The 21563-nt window shown below is 41.4% G+C and overlaps 1 protein-coding gene across 17 annotated transcripts in view; it reads right to left on the reverse strand.

The window, feature by feature from the left end:
- LOC109997511 (supervillin) overlaps positions 1-21563 on the reverse strand; it is a 60174-nt gene extending 38611 nt beyond the window's left edge. For 6 of the 17 annotated variants that reach the window (XM_065953670.1, XM_065953674.1, XM_029280793.2 and 3 more), the window contains exons 1-7: positions 12965-13217; positions 10952-11015; positions 9339-9430; positions 9177-9234; positions 8910-9058; positions 6939-7767; positions 644-1972 (exon numbers count right to left, since the gene is read on the reverse strand). In XM_065953670.1, the coding sequence (XP_065809742.1) occupies positions 644-1972; positions 6939-7767; positions 8910-9058; positions 9177-9234; positions 9339-9430; positions 10952-11015; positions 12965-13025 (2582 nt within the window). In that variant the 5' untranslated portion in view covers positions 13026-13217. Of the gene's footprint in view, positions 1-643; positions 1973-6938; positions 7768-8909; positions 9059-9176; positions 9235-9338; positions 9431-10951; positions 11016-12964; positions 13222-21060 lie in introns of those variants that run through there. The other 11 variants (XM_065953681.1, XM_065953680.1, XM_065953672.1 and 8 more) reach the window with 8 other exon arrangements.

Below are 21563 nucleotides of genomic sequence, written 5' to 3' on the forward strand. Positions count from 1 at the left end.
ACGGGGTCTCACAGACTGTAACTGATGCACACGCTCAGCACAACCTAACTGCACATCAAAATGTGAGGAGCCAGTTCCCATTGTTAACATGCAGCAGCACACAACCACCACTTGCAAGAAAAACAATAATGGTAGTTATGTAAGCAATCTTTCCCCATGTTATGCCACAGAATGACATTCTATCAGCATTATTTTAAAGAATCATAATTTATTGTTTCTGATGCACTGAGCTGTTACAACTAATCTAATTAGTAAGAAGTTTTGTTTCTGCTTTTTAAGTGTTTTTGAGTTGGTTTTTTTGGGGTGAACGAGTGAATGAGCCCTTGCATAAACGTCAAAAGCCTTTTGTAGCATCATAGGCACTGAAGGTTGTACAGAAATTATCATAATTTGTGGATCATTTTTATGGATGCCACAATCCTTTAAGTAACTTTAAAAAGTAAGTAGAAGTCAAATTTGTTTTTGACTTTGGAACATCCTTAAACCTGTGGGCAAGGGGAAAGTGAAAACGATCTTCAGCATCTTGGTGTTAGAGCATTTATCTTGCTTTTAAGTTATATGCTGCACATATATTAAGGACAACACGTGCACAGTTAGGCAGGTATTTAGTGATTCAACACAGAGCCCATGCCAGTGGACCTACAAGTCAGGTTTCCGGTTTGCATTCTCCAGATAAGAGTGTCGCAGCTGTGCTACAGACACTCTGGTGTCCAGGTTTCCCGTTTCTCCGTTAGCCACCCCTGATGGAGGCACTGCCCTTGATGTCTCTCTGCTGGCCGCTGCCCTCTCCATGCGGTACATGGCAGAATGCTGGCTTAGACCTATATCGGACATGGAGCGGGTACGTATCTTGGGTTTGAGACCTCCGGCCATCTCCACGCTTCTTTGTTTGGCCTGAGGCAAAGAAGAACCCTTCTGGAGGTAGACGGCAGAGTCGACTCTGTGGTGCCCTGATGAATCCTGCTGCTGCTGCTGCTGCTGCTGCCTCTGAGGCACTAAATCTTCAACCAGCTGGGGTTCTTGTGGTTTTCTGTGGGAGTATTGCTGCTGACTCGGAGGCTCCTGTCTTTGGAGGTCGTACTCCTGCTGTCTTTGAGACTGCTGTGGTCTTTGAGCCTCTTGAGGCTGTCTCGAGTGTTGGAACTGGTTCTGCCTCTGAGTATCTTGCTGTTGAATTTGAGGTTCATGTTGTCTCTGCCTGGGTTCATACTGTGGGTGTGTGTGGGGCTCTTGATGGTACACAGGCTCTGACTGCTGATGCTGCCTTCGCTGCTGGTGCAAGGAGGAGTGGGAAGGCTGCAAAGATCTAACTACCCTCTCCTCTTGGGTGTCATGGCTGTCTCTGTTTCTGATCCTCTCAACATTTCTCTCCCTCCCTCGCTCCCTCGGCCTCTCCCGATCCCAGTCTTCCTCTCCTTGGCTCATTCTCCTCCTTTCCTGGCTGTAGTTCTGCCAGTCCATGTCTTCAAGATAGCCCCTGTGGGGATCATCCACACTCTTCTCCCTTCGGCGGATCTCTGAGGGCAACACAGCTTTCCTGCTCTTAAGCAGGCCCTCTGTATGGACCCCTTCTTTCAGGACCTGCTTGGCCTCCAATCTTGCCTCCTTGTGGGCAGCATGGATTTGGTCAGCACTCACTCTCCTTCTTGGTTGTACCTCTGGAGGTCCCGACAATCTAGCGGCAGCCACTGGGGCGGGGATGGCCAAATAGGGCTGAGAGTCAGCAGCAGGGCCGGAGTGTTTGTACTCAGGAGCAGAAGGAACGGAGGCTGTTTGGCCATGGGCAGGATGGTGGCCTGGGCTTGGCTGAGGCTGGGCCACAGTCCTTTGCTGGTTGGGTTCTGAGCGCTGTGGTGCATACTGAGCAGTGTTTCCTTGCGTACGCTGTCTGTTAGCCTGGTGCCTGTCTGGACTCCAGTCAGGAGGCCTCTGGGCAGTTTCATCCCTTGACAATCGTTCCCTTACACGGATTCTTGGAGAGAGGAATGAATAAGGGTCACTCTTAATTCCAGTATTGCACCACTTTCCGAACCGTTAATTCAAATCAAACAAGGAGCACATCAAGGGCATATACCAAATTTTTTCTAAAGAAAACCTGACAAATTCAACTGTTTAACAACACAGAGACTTTCAGTAGAGCATTGAATTCAAATAGTAATTGCCTTATTTTTCCAGCTGTCAAGTAGGGGAGACAAACTTGACACCCAAGCTTTGCAAATCAAATCTATGTAGTTTGAATTACATAGAGCGACTAATTTCACTGTTGATTAAATGCAAATTTTAATTCAGACTAGTTGAGTAGTCTAAAGGAAAGATAATGCTCAGAAAACAGTCTGAATTCAGCAAAATTTGTTTAACACATCTAATCACGGGATCACAGCCTCTGCGGGACAACTATTTCAAATCGGTTTGCTGAGTGTGACTAACGTTAGCAATGCTAGCACCACCAGCCTCCTTTCAGATTAATGTCTGCATGCCTGTACTGGTTAATAAGTTACTTGCCAGTTTAACCTGACACAGCCAACATACAACTTTATCTTCATTATCTTGATCAAAATACTGCCAAACCGCTCTGTGCTACGAGCTGCCATCCGTCCACTGTGTTGATTTTATTAGAGCATTATGGTAGTGGGGCAGTAGCGATTAATCGGAGCTACAGCCCTAGCTAGAGGCGGGCGGCTGCTAAGGCACAAACATTAGACCTGCATTCTGGGCCTTCATTGATTTTTTTTAACCAGCAACTAATTCTATTGCCCATTAACAAAGGCGACAATGTAAACTGTCTAGTCAGCTAAGCAATTAAACGTTTAAACGTTTGAATACGTGCTATGACTGGTTTGCACTAAAATCTGTAGTCTTGCATATTAAGAATCTTATCAATATGGAAACCCAAATGTATATTGTGAAACATTTCATTGCATAAAAATAAATGACATGAAACAACCACAGGGACAAGTTGTGATCTAAAATCCTGCAGTAGGATTGCAACGAGGTCAAGTAGCAGCATGCCCCCGGTCTTGGTTCAACAACTCTTTCTCTCTCTCTCTCTCTCTTGGATGTCTTCGTGCCAAAAAAGTAACAGAACTAGAACTATTTTCATCTACAACCCCATGACCTCTGGTAGCCAAAGGTTGCCTTAATCTCATTGTAGACCACTAAGCCAGACATAATTGATGGGCCTCTGCTCTGACACGACATGAAGGACTTACACAGTGCTTGTGATACTTCATCTCTATACTAGCTACCACACTGTAAGCAGCTAATAAGGATGCATTTTATTCAGCGGCAGTTGCATATATGTAACCTGGCAGAAAGGGATCAGAACATACTCTTCTGAGAAATAGGTGACAGGGAATATTTTGGTTTCCTTTTTATGGAGAAACTATATTGTTTGACAAATGAACCATGAAAGAACAGATGCTGTTTTTTGTGTGTACCAATAAAAATAATTCAGGCTGTGTTCACACTTTCTAGAAAAGTCTGACCAAGCTTGACATGCCTTCAGGAAGTTCACCTGTCCTTACTGCTCAAAGGCTGACCCTGGACCCTCATCTTTTCACAGGGTATCATCCTGCCCGCTATGTCGCGTATCTGGGCCACTGTACATGTACACCCATGGACCTTCAGTTTCTAAACCCTCCATGGACCACTGAGTGTAACCAAAGAATATAAAATAATTGTTGTAATATGTCCCTCTCTATGTGCCTTTCAGTGCCAAATCAAATGAGGAAAAGGGGGTTAATGCATGTCTTATGATACAACATTGTCAAAGTCACTGACGGTTTAAGACTCAGATGTAATTTCATAGGTGAGAATCCGAGGAGGGGGTGATGTGAGTGCAGTCTCAGCTGCTGAGTTGGTGGGTCTGGGACTGACCGGGTCATGGCATGGAGCTGACTAATGTTGTCAGCCCATCAACTCTGGTTCATTAACACCACTCAACTGCTATGAAACCCTACACACATTCATTTAACAACGGTCTACATGCAGGGGATGCTATCGTTCTTAAGGGATAAATTGTCCGATTTTTAGAGCTCTGAGTTTGCTTATGTTTAGAGATCTCACAACTCATGTGACAGAAGAGTTGTAACAACAAGAGGGTTAGATATGCCTACTTCTTGTTATATCTGGACAAGATTCAGAGTAAGCACAGATTCTTCCTCTAACTCTGATCGCAAACATGAAGTTTGATACAAGCTCAAAGAGACGTTTAACCAGAGTATTCATAGTTTTACACCCATTGGGGAATGGTTTACTATTCTGCAGCTATTACTCTTCTGTTTGTTATTCTTTCTCTTTTTTTAGATTTACTTTTGGGATTATTGTGCCTTTATTGGAGAGACGGTACAGTGGATAGAGTCAGAAATCGGGGAGAGAGAGTGTTGGAAACGACAAATGGCTAAGGACGGATTTTAACCCGCACTGCCTGATTCTATAGTATAATAGTAATATGTATATCTAATAGTATATGGCTTCTGTTTAGTTGTTCTACTAAGTTACTGATGAAAGATCAACAAACTTGAAACACTTAAAACAAGAGAGACAATGAGAAAAGTTATATTGAAGGGAAGTATTAATACATTAAATAAAACATCTCTCTGTTATGAGATATATTCTCTGTAACAAGGTCGCAGCAAGTCCACCGAGAACATGTTTTGAAAAAGAAAATGCTGGCATATTATCTTGGTATATTTATTTTTTTAGGAGTTTTTAGAAATTACAGACCTATAACAAAGCTTTGGAGACACATGTTTAGCCTTCCATAATTTAAGACCCATGAACACTTATTGAAAAGATATGACTGCAAAAATAAGAAAAAAATAAACCCAACTCAGTTGCATAAGATTACTAGCCAGCTCAAAGACATACACCCGGTGAACTTTGGCGCTCTGTAAGTTCTTCACACAGATGACACTCTGTGACATTACCTTGAAGGGCAGCTGAAGACTGTCTGAGTGTCACTCTCAGAGTCTGGGTTGAGAGACCAGTCACTCTTTGACAGGGCGGCCAGGCTATGAAATAATGCAGGAGCAGAGTCCTTAGAGAATCATTTCATACAGATCAGAGCAGAGTAAGCTGCACTAACAGATCAATCATTAGGATTATTTTCAAATGCTGAGGAAGAGGATCAGTTCCAAATCCTCTGCATATGTTTAGATTTTTTCATTCAGGCTTTTTAAATATATCTAAGATGTTATAATCTATATTTTGTTGTTGTGGCTGATGTCATGTCTTAATCTCAGTAGAAATACACATTCCTTTTTTTTAGGATTTGGTTCATTGTGCAGTATGTTACCCGTCTAAAACGTCATCAACTCAAGTTCACAACTAATAATTGTACTTTCTTTTGTGGTAGCATATTAAAGATTATAAGAGACAGTTCCACTAAGCTCTTTCTAATGTACCAGGCTGCTTTTCAATCAGGGTTAGCACAGGGGGCAAAGCAAGGAAAGCATATCAACTCTAAAGACCAACCTTGCAATCTACCCTGCTGCCCTGCAACCTTTACTCTGATGAGCTCCGCAGAACGCCGTTCTATGTGAAACTGGAGCAGGGACAGTGACAGAGCTGGACCTACAGTCTAGAAAGATCCTTACCCTGTGATGCTGTTTGAAGCTGCAGGAAAGCGAGCGTAGCGGCCAGTGATTAGCTACAACTGCCCCAAATCATGAAGTTATGAGTGTAAGAGTATACACTTAAATTGTGTTTTCATGAACAGGACTACACATAGGGGGGGAAGCTTTCTGGGGCCCAGCCACTAGGGGGCCCCCAGTGCCTACAAAATATTATACACCCTAATTATGACCAATATTAATTTGAACCAAAACTCCCACAGTTTATTATGAACAGTATTCAGTGTCAAAAAGTGAACCCCCTCCCCTAGAAATTTATGAAGTCTCTTTTAATTTAAGTAAAAATGTCTGAATTGTATTGGGGTTCGTTTGGAGAAACATGAACTCAACCAATCAACCTCTACCTCAGCGACAATTGGAAGTGAACAGGACAACAAAAAAGGCTTAAAAACACACTGCCATGTATAATTCAGGTTCCTATGTGTAGTCCACAGTACAGAGAGGGTCGAAACTTGTATGTGTTCATGTTCTACATTGCAGACTAGCGTGATGCAGAAGGATGTGTTGATATGCTTGAATGAAATTTAGAATTCAATGGATCTTTCAGAGGCAAATCCATTTCTGAGAACTGGACGCAGCCCTGAAATTTGGAAAGTGAAGCCATCATGGAAATCTCTTAAACCTGCATTCTTTCAGTGGCCAGTAGAGGGCGACCCCATTTGTGGAATAGGTCAAATTGAATCAAGCAGATGAGAAAACAACCATACTTCTCACTTGTTTTCAACAACCAGCAACAATTTTCTTAGGATTAAATGGTCTCAACCCTAAATTTCAAACATATACAATACAGATAATGCTCGCTTTAGTCTCATTTACAGTAAAGCGGGGTAAGATTTAGGGCCTTGCCAGACTGTGATTCCCAAGTCACTTTCACTTTCAATCTTTTTTCAAGCCTGTGTTTTGATAGCCAACCTTAGCGCACCATTTACATCAATGTAACCCTTGAATTACTGATGCAGCTAGCTAACAAAGGTAGCACTAGAGTAAGCCGAAAACTTTCACAACTTTCTCACCTCAGCTCCAATTCAAATGTTGTCCCACAAACCAATAGGTGACGTTACATTTGCAACAACCACTTTTTCCATCCTAAGTCTATTGTTTATAGCTGATGGTATGATGACATAATGATGATGTTTTTTTCTTTCACTTTGGACATAATCCAATATCAGAAATGTTTATTTTCTTGGATTACTCAAACTCTATCATATTTTGGGCACTAGTTAACCACAGTTTCAGAGCCATGTCTAGATGTTTCGTTGGTTGCTTCACCATACTTCATGACTAAAGAAGGTTTTTGTAACTCACCCCTGCCTGTTGAGGATGCTCTGGGCCTGCTGCTCGATGAATAAATCCCCAGGTGAGATGCCGTAGCGAGTGGAGGGCAGGGAGGCCCGGCGGGCAGTGCGAGGGGAGCTGGGTACTGCTGCGATACTGTAATCCCTGGTGGAGGCGGGGCTTGGCTCCTGGTGGGCGGCGTCCTGATGGTGGGCGAGTCGTTGCTGCTGTTGGGCCGGGAGAGGATGGTTCTCCTGGGTTCTACTTCTTGCCGAGCGCTCTTGAGCCCCGCCTCGCCGGTAGTTCTCCATGTTCATCGCTCTTTCCTTCTCCGAAAACCCCCTCGGCCGTTCTTGTGTCGGGGGAGGGGCCTGGGTTGAGTGGGCGGGGCTGGAAGCAGAAACAGATGCAGGATCTGGGTGAGTCCTCATGTAAACCCTGCCCACTCCAGCACGGTACGGCACCCTTGGGTCCTGTTCTTTTTCCTCTGCTTCCTGTTTGATTCTTTCTTGTGAGACAGCTGTCTGTCGCTCAGAGGCGTCTGGATCACGCCGTGAACGATAGCGTGGTTTGTAATCAATATCCAACTCCTGATCCAGTTGGATGCCATAACGCTCTGAAAGCTGCCGGCGGCGCTCGGCCTTGTAGCGTGCGATGCGCTCAGCCTTGGAACTGAGGCTTGCGGGGTCTGCGGAACCAGATGTTGGTGTAGAAGTGGTGGATAACGTCACTGGGTCAACATAAACCAACATTGGCTCTTGACGGGCGTTGCCAACACCAGCTTTGACCTGCGAGGATCTGTCCTGAGGTACTGGCTGCTTCTTTGGGGACTCCAGCTCCTCTCGACTATAGCGCCTCACTGTTTTAAAAAAGGGGAAATAGTTATCAAAATAATTTCCTGACAACATTTAAATGATCTATCCTGCCACATTTCTGTCATGTGTGAACAGCTATCTCGGTTTATATCAGTTTAGCACTCAGTCTAGCAATGCTGAGGGCGTTTTTTGCAGTTCCACTGAAAATGCTGAACTTCAAAAATGCCCTTTGTCAGCAGTTTTCTTTTGTCACTCGATCACAGCACCCTTGGTTGAAAATAATTAAAGTTTTGGAAGACTGCACGCTCATCAATGTCACTTCTCCCTCAAAATCATTTATAGGAGGGACATTTAAAACAGGCTTAACAGTAACGACCAAGGAGGAGAAAGTGCCATGAGATAACTTGCGTAACCTAGCAACAGTAAACGCTGATGAGAAGTTATCTGAAATGGAGGTTGTACTCGCTGCCATTGCAAAAAATGTGTTAGGGAGCACAGGCCCACAAACTTTGCAATCTTAGGTCTGTCTTGAGTTGCCTAATGATGGAAAGGCTTGCTACTGTTAATCACACATGACACAAGTATGGAATCATTCCAGTGAAACAAACTTCTTTCAGAATGTCAGGCCATGCTGTACTGCTGCCTACTATAACCACATCTATCAACATTTCAGGAGTTTCAATCCAAGTTCACTATAGACCGATCTGGAGAAAAAGAAACGGAAGTTGAAAAGCAGCCATTACTGCGGTGGCATCTTCCTTTTATCAGCTGCGTGTTTGATTGCAAGCGGTCCTTTAAATGGAAAATGTCCTACCTTTTACAGTACTTTCTACATAACTTTACCTTTTACAGCAATGTAAAGGTTTTCAGGAAGAACCTGTGGAGATTTACAGTTTACTAACCGTCAGGAAAGGTTTGTGAGAAAACGGGGAGTGAACGTAAAACACACTCTAAGAGAGCGGACACTTAACACACATTCACTGGCCGTGCAAAGGACTAAGATATTCTTCAGAGATGGATCGAGACAATAATATAATAGTTCAACTTTGAAAGCTGCTGTCACAGTGAACAGGCAGCAGCAGACGCTGAGATGCCACCGCAGTAATGGCAGCTACAAACCAGCCTAGAATTTGTCTATAGGCAGCATCATATACAGAACTCTTGCAGTGCATCGTGCCATGCTTACCCATCACACATGGCTCACAGTTATCGGAGGCGCGGGTGTATCGCGGAGGATCCTCCTCCAGCATTCTGTTGGCTACCAAACCACCGGGCACCAGAGCAGGCGGAGCATCGCTTTCAATCCCCTCCAGCCGCCGAGCTATCCTCTCCTTCCTGTCAGAAAACAAAAGGGGAGGGACAAAGGTGAGCAACTGATTGTCATGAGTTACACTTTATGAAAGCATCAGGATGTCTTTAGGTCTAAAGCTCATGTATTGAGATCTGAAGGTACCTGTTCATACTGAAATCCTGTTTGACAGATCCTTCAAAGTATTTCTTCAACTCTGAAACTGAATGTTGAATCAAAAATGAACATTTAGTTTCACAGAATTAAAAGAAATCCAACCATTTGTTTTACTCTTAGTTATGGAGTTTGGTAAGAATCAATACAAACCCTTCGGAAGGACTGCCAGACGTTTGGCATCTGTGGTTGAAACACTCTTGACCAAGGCGGTCTTGTCAGCCAAGGAAAAGTCACTCTGAAAACTTCAAAGGAAGACAAAGAGAGAAACCAGATCAATGTTTTATAATTACGAATTCTAAAAATGCAGAGTAAATATTTATATAAAATAGTCGATTAAAAAAACAAATGAACAATATAATAATAAAATGTCAAAGTGCTTTTTTATGTTTTGATGCTTGATTTAGAATAAAACCAGCTCCAACTGTGCTTGGCCAGCGACTCTGTCTCAAACATGTCTTAAAGAGGTGATGGCAGGTAAAGGTGACGATCAGCTGGTGTCACCGCCAGCGGGATCCAGCTTAAGAACTATGTCATCAAGTCCTGATTCTCCTCCAAGTGGAAAAAGACAATCAAGCTCTTCTCCTAAGTCGCCATGCTACAACAGCTTGCACAAGAGTAAACTATCCCTTCCTTCATTTGACGAAAAGCTTCCCAAAAATATTTCACAGGTTGATAAATTATTTGTCTTAAAAAAGATTTATAATTTCCAGATAACAATTATCATTAATTCTTATAAACAATTTGTGATAATATACAAAGCTCTTAAAACATTAGAGAGAGTTTGAACCTTCTGTAAAAGATCAAATTGTACTCTTATGGAGTCATGGAAATGAGATTAGGCATTTCAAAACTGCAAGAGATTTTTTTTTTTTTTTTATATTTCTTTTTGGGCTTTTTGTGTCATTAATGGAGAGATACGAAATCAGGGAGAGAGAGAGAGAGAGAGAGAGAGAGAGAGAGAGAGAGAGGGGAATTGCATGCTGGAAAGGAGCCACAGGCGTGATTTGAACCTGGACCGCCTACAGCCTCCATACATGGGGCATGCCTCCAGCGCCCCAAAACTGCCGGAGCCTGTTATGTCGCGCTCCCCGTGTACAGAGGACTTACGTTGCAGCAGCCGTGGGTTCAAATCCAACCTCGGCCCTCTGCTGCATGTAAACCCCTCTCTCTCCTCCCAACATTTCCTGTCTCTCTTTAGCTTCCCTATGCTATATATAACATAAAACACAAACAAGCTTCTTATTGTGTTGCCTTTTCTGATCTTTCACATCCTTCTCTTAATTTTCAGGAAAAGTTCCTGTTTCAAAACTGTTTAGTACAAAATAAAGTACATAATTACAATTGTTTATTTGGTTTATTTGATCTAACTTGCTCCATGAGCTTACCTTTAGCTTACCATGCTGAAGCTTAATGCGACACTGTAAACTTCTGCAAAGGAGGGCTTTGTGCTCCTGGAGGAGGTGTTATGACCATAACGTCATGTGATCAAAAAAGTGTCTTAAGATAAGCTGTTCCAGGCATCCCCAGCTTTTAATGCTTACTGTGCACGGTAAGCTAAAGCGGTGTACTGGAGTTAACCTATGGGCTTCCATATCCACATCTTGATGATGAGGAAAAAAATGAGAAGAATGTAAATGGTCTTAGAAAACACAACGAGGTGACTCTGTAGCTCCAATGTATAAACTAAAACCACAAAGACTCTTAGACTGCTGGTCCATGTGAGATAAAACAATCCAACAACCCACGTCCAAAAAAAAGCTCACCTTAAAGTTTCTGTTGGCAGAGAGATGGAGCTGCAAAGTTTGGTAGGAGCTTCAGATTCAATTCCTAAGAAGAGAAACAAGAATCAGTCTTCACCCAACTGAGTAGGAAAAGATGTTTCTGATTTTTAAGAGTTTTTTTTTTCTGGCATTAACATAAACCCGTTTAATTAGCTGTTTACTTTTCAAGTGGTCAAGATTGGGGATAAAATGACAGTTGCTCAGACTTGTAAAATCCTGTCTAATAGCATGATAAGCTGCTGTGCAGTGTTTGGGAAGTGAATTAGCCTTTGAACTCAGATGTGTTACCCAAATTGGGCCTCTTTAATCTTATTTCATCGACTTGTTGTCGGAGATTTAGCCTGTGGTGTTTTTCAGTGTGGTTTTTGATCTAAACAACCTGCAGGGTAGAACTACAAAGCATCTCACATCACTGCACGGTCGCAACTTTTTGACTTTCTTTTTGACTTTCAACCCTGATAGTTCTTTGTTGTAAAGTTTTGTAAATCTTTTACTCATAATGATATTTGTTAATGCACTGCAGTGGACATTTCTACTGCTATGTGGTCATTTAAACTATTTTTAACCTTTTTCTCCCATTCTTTAACTCGATGTCTTCATCTACGTCCTTTGGTAAAGGACTATCTTGCGGTTTTAAATCTGTGTTATAAACTGACTTGACCGTACTCGGATTATTACCTAAGAGTTCAATTAGAGAGGGCACGGTCTGTCTGTCAAAGTAAACATCAACAATGTGCCTTAAAGGTTCTGACAGGAAACTTCCAGCCTCAGTATGAGTCACTTTTCAGTAACTCAGAAAGTTCACACCCAGTTCCCAGCTTGACGCGACCCTTTCGCGCTCACGTCATGGCAACAGCAGCCTCGTTGTAAAGTTATACCCCAGTATAGGAGACAGATCCTGTTACTGCTCCAGACGCCTTCAGAACACCTCCTTCTTATTTTGGTCTCTGAAGACGGTGTGGCAATACATAACAAGAACGTTTGGCAGGAGAGACAGTGAGGAAGTGAACGTAGTGGAGGTAGAAAGACACCCTCATGATTAAGTTCAAGGACTACACTGTGCTTTGGAAGAATGTGATGTGATGCAATAAACTAATCAGAATTAGACACATATGTAGCCAGAAATCTGAGTTGGAGGTCTTCATTTTGAATGAAACGACTGCATCATTTGTGTTGTCCTTGGGATGTAAAGAACTGATTCTAGATGACGAGATGAGACAACTTTGATTCTCTTCTTTCATTACCTAAATTAGTAAGGCCATGTTTTTTGAGCAGGCGGGACCCTTGTGGAGTTGCGCTTAACGTTTAACAGTCTATTTTTCTTTTCTGGAAAGCCCCTTGCACAGAAGTCAGTTCAGCTTTCCTTGGAAACGCCTTCAGGTTGTCAACAAAACAAGCAGTACACAAGGCTCAAAGCTGGCAGTGCCAGAGATCAGCTTATGCTGCTGACTGTCCCAAAGTGAGCACGGTGAGGAGAGGGATTTTCTATAAATATTCAGAGGTGCAAAATAGACTCTCTAGCCTTCACTTGCACACAATCTGTTTGGAAGGGCTGCAGCACTTCTACGTCTCAACAGGAGATGATAGAGGTACAACATCAAAGTGGAGGAAACAGGGAGATACATACCGGTAACCTGCACACACCTGTTGAGTGTACAGCATCTAATCAATGTGTTAAAATGATCTTTTACTCCTCAGTCACATTTGTTGTCAATACACATGCCAATAGTAGTAGTTCAATGTTTTGATACGGTAAATCTCTCTCAAATCCCTAAATCCCGGAATACTTCCGCTAATTCTTCCAATCTTACGTCATGAATTCTTATTTCATCCAATCCAAGTGAGCAAACAAAACATGATAAGGAGTCAACAATGAAAGCAAGAAGCTAAATTACATGAGCAAAGTCCCTACAGCAGAGGGTAGAGTTAGTGATACTCTGGGTTATGTAAGTCGTCCTACAACTGGATCAATCCTTCCATTCTCGCAGGCCTTACCTTGGCCACAAGGCTGCACATGGTTCACATGGTAACTAGAGATCCATGGGTTTCGAAACATGTTTAGGAAGAAGAACAGAAGGATGCCCCGCTGCTAGGATCTCCTTCGGTCACAGCGGAAGTTGATGGAGGTGAACAGCAGGACTGACAGAGGTGGAGGCGAGGGCAGCAACCGGCAAACAGCAGACAGGCAGGAAAGGATGGAGGTCTCTCTCACACACACACACACACACACACACACACACACACTGACAAGAACACGGCCACAGCAGACTGACCGCCCTTGGCTACACAGCAAAAACTCCAGCCTGCAAACACTGGCTGTCATACAGAATGTGTGTGCATGTGTGTGTGTGTGTGCGCATGTCCGTGTGTGTGTGTGTGTGCACGCAAAGGGAGCTGAGGGAGAGAGACAGCACAGCAGGGTGCTAAAGCAGCTCAGAGCCCTAATCAGATTACAGGCAGAAATTAGCCTTGATGATAAAAACGCTGGGACAGGATTGGAGGAGGGTGCCAGCAGGGCTGCAGGGGGTGGTAAAGGGTCCAGACCAGGGCTGCTGGAAGTCAGATGGTGTACTAAACACACACACACACACACACACATCAGGAGCTCATCAAACTTCCCAAAGCTAAAGCCAAAATTGTGTGATAATCAACCCTGTTACCTAATGCTGTGATATCTTTGTCTAGTCTACTTTTAACAGCTAGAGTCCACAAGATCATGACATTATGAATTCCACGTACGAATGGTTTATTATGGTTGTGAGTTTTCCACTGAAAGCTTTGTCTGAATGACAGTTTAGCTAATTAGGTTGCCAAATGAAATGCAGAAGAACAGTTTTCATAATTTCCTTCTACACTTCTAATCTTTTCTCATTACAACCAGCACCGAGAGCAATTTGTAAAAGAAAATAAAAAATAAATAAAATGACACTCCTGAACGTAATTGATACAGCTTCAGTAGAAAGAGTGGGCGGAGACACAGTGTTATCCAATAGAGGATGACTCCCACTCAGTCATCAAACCAGGTAGTGTGACTATTGGAGTCTGACGAGGAGGTATTGGAGATTAAAGTGTCTGGTCACATAATCGATCATTACATCACGGTCACTTCTGCCCTTGCAGTGAGATAAACAAATACTCACATGCATACTAAAGCGTCTCCTTGATCATTTAAAAAGTTGATGAATTAACTCCTCCTACCCTTATTTCTGTTTCTTATTTGAAAAAGTAAAAGTGTGTCATAGAGACGGTCTGCGCATCGTTTCTTTTGAAAATGTTACAACGTGAAAATTTTACATAGACAAACAAGACAAGGTGCAGAATAAATGTCTCTTTACAATCTGAAAATAGTGCTTTTTAAAGTGAAATTAGGGTCTTCAGTAATCAGTAACTTTAGACAAGAAGTTTTAAATCTAAATGTTTGTAGGAGATTAATAATAACTACTAAATATTTACTTTGCCCTTTTAAAATGTTGCATGCCTTTGTTGTAAACAAATTTAAAAAAAATCTTATTTAATGAAGGTCTGTCATCCTCCTAGTGGGGAGTGGATGGGCAGCACCCTAGCGCCCTCTATTGACCAGCCACCACTGTGCACTACTGTCTACTTCTGTCTTATTTTAATCTTCTGTCTTTTGCGCCAATGAACTTGAAGAACTAAGAAGTAATGCATCGATCAGTCTGCAACTTTCCTTCTAATTATCTTTGCATTAGTGTGGAAAAAAACATGTCGGGAGAAACGAACTACATTTTGAGCTTCTTTCCTTTAAAAATCATCAGTGTGATAAAAATATGATGCGTATTATTAATAAATAATCCAAAGTGTGTCACAACAGCTGGGTGGGAAAACACCATTCTGAAGTCAAAGTGATTTGAACCCCTATAATAGAAATCCAGCTGTTTCACTTGTCATACACTTTTCAACTGTCTTTGTCTTGCTAACTTGCACACTCACTCACCTCGTCCGTCTGACGCTTTTCTCACCCTTTACACACAGACCCCCCCCACCTTTCCTACCCTGCCTCTGCTCCCTGTAGACACCCCTAATAAGGCAACAAGTGTTGTGAGTGGCTGCCGCGGTGGAGAGGTCACCCTGTCAGCCGGCCGGCCGTCTGTTTACCAAGGGACTGACTCCACGCCTGCTCGCTGCTCTGACTTGTTTTTCTTTCTCACTTCTTGTACTTTTGCGTTCTGCAGATTTGTCATCCCTGGTATTTCATCTCTCTGGATCCTCTGACTCTCCTTACTCAGACTTCCTTTCCTTCCTTAACTCCTTCTGTCGCTCCTCTTTCTTGCATGTTTTTTTCCACTTCATACATATTCTTCTTCGCCCTGTCTCTCTCTATGTCACTTTTTTTTTATGTCTCTGTTTACCCCTCTGATCTTTGCTTCCATGCCAGCTTCTGCAGCAACAAACATGATACATCCTGTCATCCCCCTTCTGTCTCACTGGTTGCACACATTTTACACGATCAAAAGAAGGCACAAGCACTCGTGAGTCAAGCCAAAAAGAGTATATTTATAAAGCACATTTCATAAGACCGGCTGACACTCCATAGAGCCTTTCTTAGAAGTAAACCACGCTGGCATAAGACAAAATACTTTTGGTCTTCCGAGCAACCAAACTGCAGTAAACCACAGGTGGGGCTGTAGATTACAACACGAGAACTTGTGTGAGTCACTCATCATGAGCTGTGAACAGGTTACACATCTGGATATCAGACCTCTAAGATTTTACATGTTGACAGTGATTTCAGGACAAATACTGTCTTGTGTTTAAGGGCTGATCCGTCTACAAAAGTCCTTCAAGTCTTATAATTTAATTGCATAATCTGCAGCTTTTTTTCTGCTTTTTCTTGTAGCCATTTGTCACTTTTATGTTTAATAAATAAGCTCCTGAAGCTTTTAATTGTCATGGTAAAAAAATAAATAAACAACATAAAACATAAAGGGTGTTAGAAGAGATTTACCATTTTCTAATTTAAATATATTACTACTTAACACTTTTAGAAGTACTGTCAATTTGAGTATTTTTATCTGCACATAAACGGTAAATCGAAAAGGCCCGCAGTCTGTTAAGCACTGCTTTCTAATAAGCACTCATCACCTCAGCTGTCCGTTCTATTTCTCTCTGTCAATGAGTTTTCTGATCTTCACACGTCACCAGCTACAACAAAAAAAAAAAAAACCTCGCAGCAATGAGACCACTGTGCTCTGACTTTAATCGTCCCTCGGGTCAAAGAACCAATTATAGTTTGAAACTCAGCTCAACGATTTCATCTCGCAACACAGGATGTCTTACACCTATGACATCACGTAAACACCACGAGGCGGGTTCCTCAACAAAATCCCAGAGGGAGCAAAACATCAAAGCATCTCTTTGCTAATCAAACTTGAAGCTGTGAAGCTTAGCATCGTACCGGTCATACAGGGGTTTCAACTGAGGATGAACTTTCCCCCCTGTGGAAAGCAACACCACGTGATGCCTTGTTTCAGTGTGAATATGCAGCCTCAGATTTACTGAGCTTAACGCTCTCTGTGATGTACATTACGACTTACTCCAGTTGAGCACAGACTTCCTTTTAACAGGCCAAACTTTCACTAACTAGAAAGTCTTCTGGGTTGAGATTCCAAAGTAAATGTTACAGCATTTTTCACCCTGAACCCAAACAAACCAGATCACCACAATAATACAGACTCACACTGACACTTCCCAGGACGCTGCAGCTATTTCACACATTATTTTAAAGATATTTGTGCAGATTAAATGGAACATTAACCATAAAGCCATAAAGCACCAACATGACTTTATATGACATAAGAGTTTAAGCATCCCTTTTTACAAGAGCTTCCTGGTCAAGACGAGCAGCAGCAACATTTAACAAGTTACCAACATGCAACACATAAAAAATTACAAAACACAGGTCAACATACTGTATCTATGGTTACAGAGCGGAAAGTCATTAGACCAAGCATCTACAACCTGATGCATTGTCCTCCAACACCTTCCATCTACTTTTAAAAAATGATTTATAGAGACTAGCTCACCCAGACCCCAAATCCACCAGCAGCAGATTCCCAAGCTGCAGGAGCAGCGTACCTGAAACTTGTTTTTCCCATATTTCAAGATGCACTTTGGGAACAGATTACAAAATAAGTTATGTGTATTAAAATATGTTCAGCACTGAACAGCTCATTTGGTTTTCTATACTCAGAGTGAGGAAACTCTTTAGCTACCTGTTGAAGCAGTTTTTAAGATCTTAGTCCGACCCTTGCGTTAGGAAGCTGCATTTTCCACAAACCATCTACTTTAAATTCAACCTAAATCTAATGTGAAACTGGTTATAAGTGCATGAGTCACACAACACACAAACACACACACACATGGCTCAAGTGGGAGCCTGATGTTCCCTCCTTTCTTAAACATTTACTCTGGCTGTTCACTCTTTAGATGCAGCTCTGCATTCCTCTCTGCTGCCTTGCATCAATTCTGCCAGACGCCCGGTGCAGAAATCTGCCTGCTCTGCTCTTATATGGATATCAATGAGCACAGAGCTCAGTGCTTTAAGGAGGAGAGACACTGAAGAAGTCCTGCAACTCAAACATTGCAACAGAGAGCGAGAGAGAGAAAGAGGCACCAGAGAGAGAGCGATGGATAGGGGCAGTATGTTTGAAGATGAGGAGCATGTCAGGCTAGAAATGGTTATTCAGGGAGTTTGGCTATCATCTCTTTAAATTACATCATCCAGGAACATCTTCATGCTCTTCATTTTCTCATTATGTAACATGATGACGTAACTAGAAGTAACACATCACAAGAGCCATACTGATTCATACATTCAGTGCTATATTCAAAATGTAAATTATTTGATATTTGAATCCAAACTCTCCATATGATGCTCAATTTTGAGGCAATCTGAAATGAGTCAGAGTCGATTTATCATAGTTACATGACAATAATGTTCTTTTTGGCTCTCTTATTTATTTGAATAATTGTAAAGATATGCACTAAAGCAATGGTGATAATCGTATAGAAGATTATGCTGCAGAATAGATTTTTAATTGTAGCAAAGCTTCAGAGATGAACTTTCATTAATTTGGGACGTACAACACCAAATGACCTGGTCAGGACTGTAGAAACTACATGAGATAAAATGTACATACAATTGGAATGATTGCATTAATTTCTTTTAATTTTAATGACAGGTTGTAAGAAAATATAAATACACTTGTTTACTGCCATATATCTGTTCTGTGATATCAGTTATCAAATACACTCTTGTTGGTTTTTTTTTATAAACATGAAAATATTTCTTTTACTGGTTCTTTTAGATGATTCCTTTTTTAGCCGCACAAAAAGTAGTGTTGTTATGTCAGATGTTACAGTAACTATTATAAATACAAATGCAGATCACACTGTTAAGATCACATATATCATTTGTGTTAAGAATTTTATATAACTTCATATTAAGATCGAACATCAATAACATTTACATAATCATGATAGAGCCCCTTGCTCACATTATGCTCATATTACATTGTGGAGGTATACTGAATTATTATTATTCCTCTTTTTATGTAAATATTCATATTGGCAGATTCTTTCCAATACACAGCGGCAATAAATTCCATTTGTGTCTGCCACATCTTAAAACAATCTGAAACTATACCTGCATCTTTATCATAGTAACAACAAATAATTTCATGTCATATTTCCTTCCAATAATGTCTTCTAATTAAAATTATCAAATCATGTGATTAATAGTAAGCAACAATATTAGTGATACCATCTGTCAGTAAACATTTTGATTAAATACTTTATGTAAAATTATTCCTGTCGTTATTTCCCTACTTGCTTTTTTGTTTATGATATTTCCTGTTTTATTTTGATACTCATCCTGTCATCTATACCTTCTGAAGCCTTACTTCCTGCCTGTGTGTTTGCATGCCCCGCCCTGATTGTTCACACCTTCACCTTCATCATCCCTGTGTTTATTTAGTCTCCCTCTATCTTAATACCAGTTCATCTTTGAGCAAAATGCAGAGCAGTCAGCATTTTTCAGTCAGTCATGTACCTTTGTTCTCTCTGACCTTCACTGGTGATGGAGTTTTTATTTCCCCCCCTGATTTGTCTGTCTGCATTGAACAGATTTTCTCCCTTCCCTTTGTTTAATATTAACAATGGCTACAATACATCAATCATCAGTACATACAATACGTCATTGCTTGTCCATTACTAAGTTAAAAATAGTACATATCATGCAAAGACATTAAAATCATTAGCATTACTGTGCAATAAGTATCCAAATCCCAATTAAAAGTGAGCATGTAATCATCACTGATTCATCTCACGTGTTACCCAAACAGGAGTAACACGTTCTGAAAGAGGTCAGCATATTAGCAGGCCAGCAGGAGCCTGCAGACAGCTCTCTGCGTTCTGACATACTAAGTGCTGACAGTGACAGCAGACAGCAGGGACGATCAGAGATGGTGCCGAGTACAAGCAACAAGCTAACCGGTGCATGAGGCCATATGCAACAGGTCACACACACCTGTTGAATACAAATATGACAGGAGATATTTTTGTTGGGGTCAGTTTGATTGTACCTCCAATAAGGAGGGGAGATCAAATATGAGCAGGAGGATTAAAAAAAAAAATGTTGATTGCTCCAAAGATGGGAGTTTGGGCACAAGAACAAGAAACATTTTCTACAACTGGAAACCAGCAGCTTCTGCCAATATCGTTTGTGAAAACTAACAGCATACAATTGGAGCTATATTTTATCATTTTGCTACATTAAAAAAAAACGATCTACAATGTTTTTCACAACTAAAACATACCTGAAATACAATTTTAAAAACATTTTCAATTTTACACAAGTGTTTTCGTATTTGGAAGACTTATTTGATTAACAAATAAGCTTTGAAGTGCTTCAAGTAAGACAGAAAAGTGCATTCAATTTAACTTTTTTTCAATGCATTTAAAGTAAAGTAGGCCTTTATGAAATAAAATGCATGTGTCGCAGTTAGTTGGTAATACAGAACAATTCAAACTCTCTATTCCAGTACTTAGAAGAACAGAATCCAGTTGCAGAAGGTCAAGCATGGGGCTGGCCAGTAAACCTGTCTATTCATTTTGAAGCCTGCAGCAGGTGCAAAGCACCAAGCAACTGCTGCACAAGTCACACACACTCACACACACACACACACACACACACACACGGTATAAAAACAAAAACTGTGGAGAAGTGACGCCTGGCCCGGAGTTGGAACAACACACTCCCCCAACAACCAGCTGATAGATCAGCTGCACACACATACCACCATACATACATACAGCCACAATCTGGAGCCTGGAATGCTAATACCCAAGAGGTTACTTGAGACGGCACAGAGCAACAACAGGGGGGCTTAAGTTGGGACACCACGTCGAGTCCTCCGGGGTTGGGGACGTAAACCAGAAGCTTCTCCTGCAGAGTTTTGCCACCAACGTTTGTCTTCACTAATATAAACTTTTCATATAAACTAATAAGATGCAATGAAATACATAAGAAGATACAATTCATAAACTGACTATTAAAAACTGAACTCCCCAGAGAACTTTGCCTGACATTATGAAAAAGTGCTAATGCCCTGTAACTTTGCACTGGCAAGATTCTGAACCAGTCTGATTTCATTGGGCACCACAGACTCTGCAAATGAAGTGATCAATATTAATATAATTTGGTTTGAACTATGACTGATGGTAACAAAATTGCCCTGTTGACACAATAAACATACCGTATATTAACTGGTATAAACATATCTATATTTACTGCCAAAGATAATGTATTAGATCAGGTGCCGTCATTCAGTAAAGAAAGGTTTCATAGAGACATATCAAAAGTTATTATAAAGATTTCTTTATGATAAGTAAAATAATAGTCAGTCATCTTTTTTATCTACATGTCATGTCCCCAAGAATCCTAATTTGTCTACTCAACAAAGAGCTGAATTATAAACAGTTGTTGGATTCATTATGTAATAACTTTGTGTATCTTACTCATCAAATCAGCATGCATACAATCAAAATAGGAAAGAGAGAACAATACTTACAATGATCTCGGTTCTCACAGGTGAAGTCCATTTATCCTGACAGTAGAAAAATGATACTACAAGAGGGTTTCACTAGTCCCTCATTCAGAACAAAGCAGATGCTGAGGAGGCAGGCGGCGCAGGTGTGAGCAGGTAAACCCAAAGAGAGAATCCAGAGTCGTCACCGTGAAGCAGGTCCAACCCTCAGCAGCCGACAATTATAGCCCGGTGCTTTCCCACCAGCTCTGCTGCACGGGGTCTAATAAATCAGTCCAGGAACAGCAGTGCAAAGAAGAAAAGGACGAAGGGAGAGGGGGAGAGAGAACGAGAGAGAGAGAGAGAGAGAGAGAGAGGGGTATGCAGGAAAGAAGTGAGGGACTCAAAGATGTGATGAAGCTGAGAAAAATGCCCTAAAAACGGTTAGGGTTAAAACTGACTAATACTCCTACAATAAGTGGTTCTTCAAACTTTTCTAAAAGTTAGAAAATGTGGCTCTTTAAATGACCATTCTTGTAAGCCACATT

Source organism: Labrus bergylta, chromosome 4 (assembly GCF_963930695.1).
Source record: "Labrus bergylta chromosome 4, fLabBer1.1, whole genome shotgun sequence".
In the NCBI taxonomy this organism is placed as follows: domain Eukaryota; kingdom Metazoa; phylum Chordata; class Actinopteri; order Labriformes; family Labridae; genus Labrus; species Labrus bergylta.